The 12405-nt window shown below is 40.8% G+C and overlaps 1 protein-coding gene across 1 annotated transcript; it reads left to right on the forward strand.

The window, feature by feature from the left end:
• The first annotated feature begins 381 nt into the window (after nucleotides 1-381).
• Nucleotides 382-12067, forward strand: KCNV1 (potassium voltage-gated channel modifier subfamily V member 1). Its single transcript, XM_007524226.3, has 4 exons — nucleotides 382-641; nucleotides 1093-2219; nucleotides 4454-4983; nucleotides 8744-12067. Exons 2-4 carry the CDS (start codon nucleotides 1753-1755, stop codon nucleotides 9253-9255), a joined length of 1509 nt encoding a protein of 502 aa, XP_007524288.1. The 5' UTR covers nucleotides 382-641; nucleotides 1093-1752; the 3' UTR covers nucleotides 9256-12067.
• Nucleotides 12068-12405: the final 338 nt, after the last annotated feature.

Raw genomic sequence — 12405 nt, forward strand, 5'->3', positions numbered from 1 at the left:
AAAGCTCTTCCTACATTAGGAAGACGATGAAAATAATGGAAATGGACTGGTTCATTATCTCCTGTAAAGAAAAAAAATTGCAATTGCACAATTCAGAGACGTTTGAGAGACTGTCTTAGGCTGTAGGGAGTGGAGTGGATGGGTGGGTAATGTAGGTCACATATAGCTGTCCTTGGCCTGAGTTTAGCAACTTCTCTCTCTCTCTCTCTCTCTCTCTCTCTCTCTCTTCCTCCCTCCCTCCCTTCCTCCTTTATGAACATCAAGAGTCAGGGGCATGGGATCATAATACAGCAATTTGAAATGTCTTGGGGATGAGGGATGGAGAGAAGGCACCAAATGCCTTACTTCCTCCCCCAGTCTCACCTCCCTCTTTGCCTTACAGTTTCCACAACTGGTGCTGGGAACCGCGAATGGCTCCCCAGGGAGCGCGGGCGGGCTGGCAGGCGGCTGCTGGCCCAGCGGCCAGAGCCAGGGAGGCAGGTGCAGGCGAGAAGCCGCGCTCCCGGAGGGAGAAGAGCTCAGCTGCTAACACAACTCCTCCTGGACCAGTGGAGTCAGACTTCACGTGTGGACTAGACCCATCAAAGGAAGGCTGCTGCGTAACCAGCTAAGTTCAACCGGAGATGTACTGAGAGCCTCAGGTGAGTCACCCAGCCCTACCCCCACCCCCGACAGCGCGCCTCCAGATCCAACAGGTCGACTAAGGCTTGGCTCCAAAGGGCTTCTGCCGGCACATCGCTCCTCTCACCTGGGCGGGGCGCGCTCCGTTTCTCCCTTTACTGAGGCGTCATTGCTATTTAAACCCCTGCCCCAACCCACGCCTGTTCTATTCCTTGTCTTACAGCCTTCCCTCCTCCTAAAAGGAGAGAGCTTCACTTTGTGCTGGGGAAAAGCGTCCAGAACACCTGTTCTCAGGGAAACTTGTCAAGACAGAAATGGTTAAGGGGGTGGGGTGAGGGGCATAAAGCGCATAGAAACGAACTGGCTAAGGTGACCCCCCCTCCCCTTTCCCACTCCACCCCTTCCAGTTCTTAGCGGCTCCCTGGGGTTTCAGCTAAAAGTCAGTATTCTCTCTCTTTCCATGTCAACCAGGAGGTGAGAACCAGAGAAAGAAGGGAGAAGAAAATGGAGAGTGAGTGACAGTCAGACTAGATAGAAGGCGAATTTGGCACAGGTCATGCTGCCCGCCTCGCCCACTGAGTCCACTACACCCCACGTATCCACACCCCCATAGAAGACTCTGGGGGAGGCCTGCGAGGATTCAGTCCCCTTCTGTACAGGAAGAAATATATTTCTCTTTCTGAAGGGATTTAGAATTTGGTGACTCCCTCCTCTGCTTTTTGAACTTTTCCTTAGGTGCCCTACTGGCAGGAGTCTCTCTCTCTCTCTCTCCATACCCCCCTCCCTCTCTCTCTCCCCAAGGGTCATCTGGTCACTCTCCTTCACGCTACACTCACTCCCCCCCCCCGACCCGTACGCTCCCCTAAATAATCATCCCGGGCATCTCCATTGCTAAATTGGGAGGGGCTGCCTCCGGGGTCCTGGCTCCATAGCCCAAGCCCTGGGCAGCACCTGATCTTTTTTCCTGGGCGCGCCTTTAACTGGGGACAGGAGCCTGAGGGGTCGGGGGAGGAGGGGGAGAGAATAGGGGTGTGCCGGTGGGAGGCACCCGAGGGGAAATCCCTCCTGCCATCCAGGGCCCAGCTCTTAGGGAACCCAGGCTTCCGGCCCGCCCACAACTTGGCTGCGGAGATGGAGGAGCCTCTATGTGGCCGGTCGCCGTCGGACTCGCCGCTGTCCAGCTGCTCCCTGACCTCCCTGGAATCCAGCGTCTTCTGCAGCGAGGGCGAAGTGGAGCCCCTGAGCCTGGGAGACTGCTTCACGGTCAACGTGGGTGGCAGCCGCTTTGTACTCTCGCAGCAGGCGCTGTCCTGCTTTCCGCACACGCGCCTGGGCAAACTGGCCGTAGTGGTGGCCTCGTGTCGCCGCCGCGGAGCCCTGGCCGCGGTGCCCAGTCCTCTAGAGCTCTGCGATGACGCCAACCCGGTGGACAATGAGTACTTCTTTGACCGCAGCTCGCAGGCATTCCGCTATGTCCTCCACTACTACCGCACGGGTCGCCTGCATGTCATGGAACAGCTGTGTGCACTCTCCTTCCTCCAGGAGATCCAGTACTGGGGCATCGATGAGCTCAGCATTGACTCCTGCTGCAGAGACAGGTACCCTGGAAGGGTGGCTGGAAGGCTGGGCGGGCAAGGCTGGAGGGCAGCGAGGCTGAGCAGTGAGGGAACAGACTGGAGATCTTTTTTTTTTTTTTTTCTTTTACCAGAAAGAGTCTTGCTGAACCCAGGTTGTATAATACTATTGGTTGGAAGGTGGGTTGGAGAATGGGGACTGAAAACTTTCAAAGCTAACTTTGGGAAAAAAACTTTTTCAACTTCCTAGTGGACTGATGAAAATTCAGGTTCAAGGCAAGAGAGATCAGGCCTGCAATGACTAAAAGGTGGCTGAGTCCCTGAATTAAGAACGACCATGCTGTCTGGATGGACCTGACCTGTCAATGCCCATGTCCAGTGGAGAAGCATTTACAGAAGGCAGATCTCCACCTTCTGCTCTCAATAAAGATCTTTGGTTCATACTCACAGAGGGATAAAGAATAGTGAAACTTCTAAAGAAGAGAAGGGGGTATGAAACTCTGATGGTGGGAATTAAATTGTATGGAATTGTACCCCTTTTATCCCACAATCTTGTCAATAATTATTAAATCACTAATAAAATAAAATAATATAATATAAAGACTATACACCCAAAGGTAGTGGTGTCCCTGTGTGTGTGTGTGTGTGTGTGTGTGTGTTTGTGTGTGTATGTAAGGGCATGGACTTCAGAATGGAGCACTTTATTAATATCAAACCAGGAACACTAAAAGTTTGGTTAAGGAACTTCTTTAAATACAAAAGATAGAGAGGTTGGGGAGATAGCAAAATGGTCATAGAAAAGACTCTCATATGTGAGACTCCAAAGTCTCAGGTTCAGTTCCCTACACCACCATAAGCCAAAGCACAGGACTGCTCTGGTAAAAAACAAACAAACAAATAAATACAAAAGAAAGAGAGCTGGTTCCTTGACTATGAAAAATCAATCACTAGACTTTGATAATAACTTTGTTTTTGTCTTGCTATTACTACCATTTTTGACTTTTTTAATTGATTTAATAATGATTGACAAGGTTGTAGGATAAGAGGGGTTAAACACAATCCCACCAGTAGAATTCTACATCCCATTCCCTCCATTGGGAGCTTTCCTATTCTTTACCCTTCTGGGAGTATGGACCCACGTTCATTATGGGGTACAGAAAGTGGAAGGTCTGGCTTCTGCAATTACTTCTCTGCTGGACATGGGCATTGGCAGGTCAATCCACACTCCCTACCTGTCTCTTTCTTTCCCTAGTGGGACAGAGGAAATAGGTAATAAAATTCATTCATCTGATATTATTTTGCCATACATATATGACTTTGTATAAAGTTTTATTAAAAGGTGACATTTTGAGGATAGTAATATTTATTTTATTTTATTTATTTATTATTTATTGGACAAAAACAGAAATTGAGACAGAAGGGGAAGATAGAGAGAGACACTTGCAGAACTACTTCATTGCTTATGACTCTTTCCTCCTGCAGGTGGGGACAAGGATTTGAGCCTCTATCTCCAGTCCAGGCAGTAGTATATCTGGTTGAGCATACATATTTAAGTGAAAAATGATCTGAGTTTGAGCCCTGTCTCCCCACCTGCAGTGGGGAAAACTTCACAAGTGGTGAAGTTTACTGCAGGTGTCTCTTTTTCTCTCTCCCTCTTTCTCTCCATCTCAATTTCTCTTTTTCTCTATTCAAAATAAATAAAATTAAAAAGAACCTAGATTTCTGAACATTCTAACAAATGCTCTTAACCATATTCACCATAGGCTGGCCCTGCAAGAATAATAATCTTAATGTAGAAAGTTGGATATTGGGTGTTGGGCAGTAGCGCAGCAGTTTAAGCCCATGTGGCACAAAACACAAGGACCAGCGTAAAGATCCCGGTTTGAGCCCCCAGCTCCCCACCTGCAGGAGAGTTGCTTCACAGGTGGTGAAGCAGGTCTGCAGATGTCTATCTTTCTCTCCCCCTTCTGTCTTCCCTTCCTCTCTCCATTTCTCTCTATCCTATCCAACAATGACTACAACAATAAAATAATAAGGGCAACAAAAGAGAATGAATAAATAAATATAAAAAGTATTTTTAAAAAATTTTAAAAGAAACTTGGATATTTTGGTCAGGAGACAGCCTGGGGTGGGGGGGGAGAGGACATTTTCTACTGTCTATTGAAATAAAAAGCATGACTTTGCTGTCTAATTTAATTATCTTTTAACTTCTGTATTCTTTTAAATTAGACTAATCAACAATTGTGTTTCCTAAAAAGATACTTCAGAAGAAAGGAGCTGAGTGAAACTTTAGACTTTAAAAAAGACACAGAAGATCAAGAAAGTCAACATGAGAGTGAACAGGACTTCTCACAAGGACCTTGTCCCACTATCCGCCAGAAGCTATGGGACATCCTAGAGAAACCTGGGTCTTCTACAGCTGCCCGAATCTTTGGGGTCATCTCCATCATCTTTGTAGTGGTGTCTATCATCAATATGGCCCTGATGTCATCTGAGTTAAGCTGGCTGGATTTGCAACTTCTAGAAATCCTGGAATATGTCTGCATTAGCTGGTTCACTGGGGAGTTTGTCCTGCGTTTCTTGAGTGTGCGAGATAGGTGCCGCTTCCTGAGAAAGGTGCCAAACATCATAGACCTCCTTGCAATCTTGCCTTTCTACATCACTCTTCTGGTAGAGAGCTTGAGTGGGAGCCAAACCACACAGGAGCTGGAAAATGTTGGGCGCATCGTCCAAGTGTTGAGGCTGCTCAGAGCTCTGCGCATGCTCAAACTGGGCAGACATTCCACAGGTATTCAGAGTTTATTGAGGACTTTTAAGGTTCTAGTTTTGCTTAAAGGTTTAATTATTGAACTCAGGATTGTTCATATATGGTTCCAGGTCCCTGGTTTTTTTAATATAAAAATTTTTTGTTTCAGTTTTTAATGAGAGAGAGAGAGCTGACCACTGCTCAACTCTGTTTTATGGTGGTGCTAGAAATTGAACCTGGGACCTCAGAGCCTCGGGCATAGAAGTGTTTTGCATAACTATCATGTTATCTCCCCAGTTCTATGTCCCTAATTTTATGCATTCAAAAGAAAAGTACTTTATTGAATGAGCCAACTCCCAGACTATTTTGTCATTGTTTTTAAATATTAATGCTTTGGTCAAAGCCCATAGGAAGTGTCTCGGAATTCATACTCAAAACTATTAGGGGGAGTTGGGCTGTAGCACAGCAGCTTAAGTGCAAAGCATAAGGACTGGCATAAGGATGCCAGTTCAAGCCCTGGGATCCCCACCTGCAGGGGGGTCGCTTCACAAGTGGTGAAGCAGGTCTGCAGGTGTCTGTCTTTCTCTCCCCCTCTCTGTCTTCCCTTCCTCTCTCCATTCTCTCTGTCCTATCCAACAACAACAACATCAATAATAACTACAACAATAAAACAACTAGAGCAACAAAAGGGAATAAATAAATAAATAAATATTTAAAAAAATCTATTAGGACAGTGATAGTTCACCAGATAGGGTGCATATCATTTTATATTGATAGCCAAGGTTTGAATCCTGAGGTCACATACCAGGAAATATGTCACCAAATAAAATTCTGGTAGTTAAACTTTTTATCTATCAACCCTCCCCTTTCTCTTTCTCCATCTAAATGAAAAGGAAATGTAGAGTGATGAAATCACTCATTGTGAGGCTATGAATCTGAGGGGGGGGGGGGAAAGACTATAAATGTTAACTACTATAATTTGTTGACCATAACCTACAGAAAGGTATTATTAATAAGAAAAATATTGAAGTTTCCACAAATTGAGTAAGCTGTGTCTCACACACATTCTCCATAAGACATTGAAAACACAATTTGATCATCTGTTTACATCAATTTATTTTTAACCCAGTTCCCAGATAATATAGAAAAAAATTAAAGATACTCTGCTTCTAGAAAGTTCTAAATAAAAATATATATGAGTGGCACATTACAATGCACATACAATGTCAGTTTTTCTTCTGTGTCTACACAAGTGCTTACTTGGTACACATTCCTTGGCAAAAGAGAAAGTCAGTCCTTCTTGGCAGATGCAGAAAAAGTGATAAGCAAACATTTGTAACCTTTCCATAATTTCTGAATAGAAGAAAGCAGACGATAGTTTAGCCAGTATCTAAGATGTCTCTTGCTGTTAAACTGGGATAATTGAGAAAGATGGTAACAGGAATCCCTTAGCTTTATGTATTTATCATAAATCCTTGGAAATCTAATGTATATTTTTATTAACTTTATTTATTTATTGGATAGAAACAGTCAGAAATTGAGAGGGGAGGGGGAGATAGAGTAAGAGACAATGAGACACCTGCAGCCCTGCTTCACCATGCACAAAGCTTTCCTTCTGCAGGGACCAGGGGCTCAAACTTGAGTCCTTACTCATTGTAACATGCCGCTCAGCCAGGTGCAACACCACCTGGCCATTCTAATGCATATTATTCCAAGAGAAATCTTCACAACACAACCCCCCCACACACACACACACATACACAATTGTACTGGAAAACTACAATCAATGTCAGGGGAAATCACACAGGCTCATTAAAGATGATCCTTGAATGCTCAAGGGCAATGACTGTCAGAGATGGGATACCTGTATCTGTTGGGTATCCTGAAATGCATATGTCTTCTTATGGCTGACATAATTAAAAAAATTTTTCTTTAAAAATTGACAAACTTCAAAGCCTGAGTCCTAGCAATTAGAGAGTCATATTTAATTTTGGAGGGTTGTACCCTAGAGCATACATTTATCAAATTCATGAGCAATTTTAATGTAGATGTTTCTTGAGAAACACTGGAAAGAATCCCATATTAATATAATAAAATGGTTATAAATAATTTGACTAGAGAATACTATTTTCATATCACTCCATATATGTGCATGACTGATGACCGGTCACCTAAAAAGATGTTGATGGCAGTTGTCTCTCACTAAAAAGTAGTAAAAAATTAACTTCCACTGAGATTTTTTTTTTATGTCTCTAAGGTAACTAGGACTTATCCTAATATAATTTTGGTAGTGTATTTTCCTAGCCAATTCCACACACCAGGGATTTGATAATGGGGTTTCCAACAACTTGTAGAAGTGTTACTCTTTGTTTTCTGACATATATAATGGGATGCTTTCTTCTAGTATTTATAAACTCTTCACAGGATTCAATTTAAAAACACCCAGTAAAGACTACATTTTTTTCCCAAAAGAAAGGAAAAAGAAAATAACAGTAATTTTCAAATGTCACCTCCTCAAAAGTTTTTCCCAGAGCTAAAGCAGTATAAAGTATTAATAAATCCTTGATTTTTTAAAAGATATAAACACTTGTATAAATACTTGAGTTTTGATGTTAAGCATTAGGCTTAGCAAAAATAGAGGTATGAATGACATATTCCCCAAATTAAATTGAGAAGTGTTGGAAAATAATATCAAGCAGCTCACTGAATTCTGATGGTATGCATCCTCGACCTTTCTAACTCCTAGATAATGATTAAGTTTAACGTTCTTAAGTTACTGAGAAAAATAGACAACGTGAAGTATAAGTAAAAAATGCCAATTTAAAAAAATGGCATCGGAAAATTGTGCTGAAGTAAAGTTTGAAAATGAAGGTGAGCTTTCCAACACTGTTAGTGTCTTCCATTATGTGAATTAAAATACAAATTCCTGTCATTTGTCTCCTGCCTACGTATTTATTTATTATTGGATACAGACAGAAATTGAGAGGGGCAGGGGAGATAGAGAGGGAAAGAGACAGAGTCACCTGCCGACCTGCTTCAACACTTATGAAGCCACCTGCAAGTGGGGACCAAGGGCTTGAACCCAGGTCCTTGTGTGCACTGAAGTGTGTGCGCTTAACCAGGTGCACCACCACCTGGCCCCTCTGCCTACCTTTCTTTTTTTTAATATTTATTTATTTATTTATTTATTTATTTTACCTTTCGTTGCCCTTGTTGTTTTTCAGTGTTGCTGTAGTTATTGATGTTGCCGTTGTTGGATAGGACAGAGAGAAATGGAGAGAGGAGGGAAAGACAGAGAGGGGGAGAGAAAGATGGACACCTGCAGACCTGCTTCACCGCCTGTGAAGCGAACCCCCTGCAGGTGGAGAGCGGGGGGGGGGGGGGGGGCGAACCAGGGGGGGGGGCCCGAACCAGGATACTTTCATCACATCGATCCTTGATCCTTGCGCTTTCTGCCAAGTGCACTTAACCTCCTGCACTACCGCCTGACTCCCCTCTGTCTACCTTTCCGTATTATCTCTCACATTCTTATATATGAATAGATGGTGTTCAATAGATACACAAGTGAGTGGATAAATAGAATTGTATTTCTTTCTGTCCTCATCTACTACCCAATGAGTACCAGACAAAAATTACGATTTATCATCTTTTTATTTGCAGAATATCACTTAGTGTTGTGGGTGGGCATTAGATAGTCAGTGCATTTTTATTGGTTAATTTCAGGGATGGAAAGGGAGAGGGAGAGAAAGAGGGAGAATGAAGGGAGATCTGCCAGTGAGTGACAACAGCTGTTCTATTACAGGACTGCGTTCACTTGGGATGACAATCACTCAGTGTTATGAAGAAGTCGGCCTGCTGCTCCTATTTCTGTCTGTGGGAATTTCGATATTTTCAACTGTGGAATACTTTGCTGAACAAAGCATCCCTGATACAACCTTCACAAGTGTCCCTTGTGCATGGTGGTGGGCCACAACATCCATGACTACTGTGGGGTATGGGGACATTAGGCCAGACACTACCACAGGCAAAATCGTGGCCTTCATGTGTATATTATCAGGAATCCTTGTTTTGGCCTTGCCTATTGCTATTATTAATGACCGCTTCTCTGCTTGCTACTTCACCTTAAAGCTTAAGGAAGCAGCTGTGAGACAGCGTGAAGCTCTAAAGAAGCTTACCAAGAATATAGCCACTGACTCATATATCAGTGTTAACTTGAGAGATGTCTATGCCCGAAGCATCATGGAGATGCTAAGACTAAAAGGCAGAGAAAGAGCAAGTACCAGGAGCAGTGGAGGAGATGATTTCTGGTTTTGAATTCCCTTTCAATATAAAACTTGTATAAAACTAACTTTATTGAGGAAGCCTGGATATCTGGATATCTGTATTATGATGATGAGACTCTTTTGAATATTACCTTTATTTTTGCTGGTACATTGCTTACTCTTTTAGAATAATTTATATCCAATCCCAACAACTTCATATTGTGTCCATAAATTTCAGAGTCAAAAATAGACAACTAACTCAACCCCCCCAATGCAAATGGGCTGGAGTATACATGTATTAATCATCAAATGTGACATAATGATATGATGACATATACAGCCAAGTCAAAGGGTTTATGTATCTCTAAATTTAAAGTGACTTGAAAAAAAATAGAAATTAAACTGTGTAGAACCAGAAAAAAAAATGTAACTGAACATTTAAGAACACACTAACAACTGTCATGTGAAGTTAGTCTCCAGGTCAATAAATCACTCACTTCTCTCAGTTACCCTTATAAGAGAAAACCCTGATTTGATGGTCATAGATTATGCCCTCACGTGCAAGCCTTTGTTCCCAAATCTGCTGACACTGGGTTACAACATTGCTGGAATTCAGGTAAGGATCTCCAAGCCAGTTAGACTGAAGGATAGCAGTGTTGCACAAACACTTGGAGAAATGCATAACTTCATTCTCCCTTCTGAATATAGTATGTGGAATACAGAATATATTTATAAATACTCCATGAAATTCAGAGCGTACAGAAAAATCCTATTGCTGAAATATGTATGCAAGTTTATCTTTTAAATCATGGAAATATCAAGATTAAGTAGTAAACATCCTATCTGTATATGTTGATAGATATTACTAATCTTGTTTTATAAAATGAGAATGAGGGGGCTGGGTGGTGGTGCACCTGTTAAAATGAGAATGATGTGTTCAATGGCATCACCTGCATCATTTAAAGGCCTTTTATTTATTATCCAAATATATTATGGATAGATTTCTGACTATTGGGATAAATAGAAAATATTCAAACATTGTGAATATCTTGATAGTCTTCATGATAATAATGGAATTTGTAGACATTCTGTTATATAATTAGAACCAACAGCTCTGAACCTAGAAGTTTCTTTATGATTTCCATTTCTAGAAAATGAGATCTTAAAAACATTTTAATTTTGAATTACTAACTAACGTATCACTTCTCATAACTGCATTTGCAATGTGTATACCACTGTCCTCAGCAGACAAAAAATTGGTTTGGGGGAATAAATAGTATTTTCCTGTTTTTATTTTAAAACACAATTACATATGCAACATATAAATATAAATCCAACATATATACAGTATGTCTGTGGTATCAAAATTTCATGAGTTAGGAAATCAAGATAAAACACCTAAGAAGATGTTTTCCAGTGTTCTTTTTTGATAACAAATAAACATTGATTCTATATTGATTGCTTGACTATATGTCTGTACTATGTCAGACACTGTTATAAACCACCAAGGAACTACAAATACGAGAAGGAAGAAAGGAATAAGAATGTACGTGTGAAGGAAGGAATTAAGGAAAGAAGGGAGAAGGGAGGACATCAATAATTTTTAACATTATGATAAAATTTATTTAAATTTTGTATATTTAAAAAAATTAAGCACATGTCTTAAAAATCAATAGACTACCATATATACTACCCCCCTCATTTTCTGGTATTAATGTTTAAGCTCTGAAATTGTCACTACTGGTTGATTGTGTACAAAATTACTTTGATCCACTTGACTCTTTCCATTCCTCCCAAATATACTAATATATATTATATATATAATATATATATATATATATATATAGAGAGAGAGAGAGAGAGTTGAGTGGTAATAGAATTGATTCTTCCGATCTTATACAATTCACAGATGCTAAAGTAGGACACAGGACCATGAATTATGATAAATATTCCACAGTGTAAAAGGAAATTAGCTGGTTTGCCAAAGGCAAGCACATACTGGCTTCTCTTGAACCCTTCAGGAGAAGATAGTTACTTTGACTTAGGATGGTGCTCTTTATAGTATTAGGTCACCTTGTCTTCAAAATGTTACTGTTACTTATTTACTGTCGTGCTTTTCTAAGGATATATTTCTATATTTATGTATTTATTCAACAAGTATTTATTCATGATCCCTCTGTGTGCTGAACTTCAGAAATACTTTGTTAAACCAAATCAAATCATATTTTCTTAAGGGTGTAAGGGGAGCACAACAAAACTGAGGCAAAAAAGAAAAGAGTAGCTTTCCCATATTCACAATGCCCACATGTAAGTGATGGAATCAGTAATAAAACCCAATCAGCCAGATTTTCAAAATAATACTCTTTAAATTCATTACTTTCACATTACCTATTGATGGGAATTCTCTGTCTAGGAGGGCAAGTAAATTTCTTGTGATCAGAGAGATTTAACATGCCTTAAATATATATCATTTTATTCTAAGACATGGGATAGTGCTTTTAAGAAGCTACTATTTTCATAAATTATCATCATTCAATTAAAAAATAATCTTACCTTTTAAGAATTAACAGTTGAAGAATTAAATTGTGATCTATATATATATGTACACACACACATACACACACATACACACACACACACACACACACACATATATATAAATTCCTATCACAGAGGATGTCAGACACTGTCCACAAATGTGGTATGTTAGTTGTATAATAGCCAAGAAGTGGACTAAAAGAAACTTACATATCACTGTTTAACCAATTTTTGCTAAATGTACTTATTTAACAAATATATAATCAAAACAAATCAAATTTAAGCGAAAAATCAAAATAGAAATCCTGTTAATTTTATATCCTATCAGTTAAGAAAAATAGCTATTTTTTTCAAAGGCCTAATAATTACTGCTATCAAATAATGCTTCAGTTGCTTGAAAATACACATAATGGAGTTAGTGGTTTCTTTTAACTCCTTTGGAGGACAATAAAAACATTTGTGTGCACAGAGCTGGCTATCTAAAAGATCAGTTTTAAGAATTTACTGAGCAGGGAGTCGGGCTGTAGCACAGCGGGTTAAGCGCAGGTGGTGCAAAGCACAAGGACCGGCCTAAGGATCCCGGTTCGAACCCCGGCTCCCCACCTGCAGGGGAGTCGCTTCACAGGCGGTGAAGCAGGTCTGCAGGTGTCTATCTTTCTCTCCT

Source organism: Erinaceus europaeus, chromosome 1 (assembly GCF_950295315.1).
Source record: "Erinaceus europaeus chromosome 1, mEriEur2.1, whole genome shotgun sequence".
Classification (NCBI taxonomy): Eukaryota; Metazoa; Chordata; class Mammalia; order Eulipotyphla; family Erinaceidae; genus Erinaceus; species Erinaceus europaeus.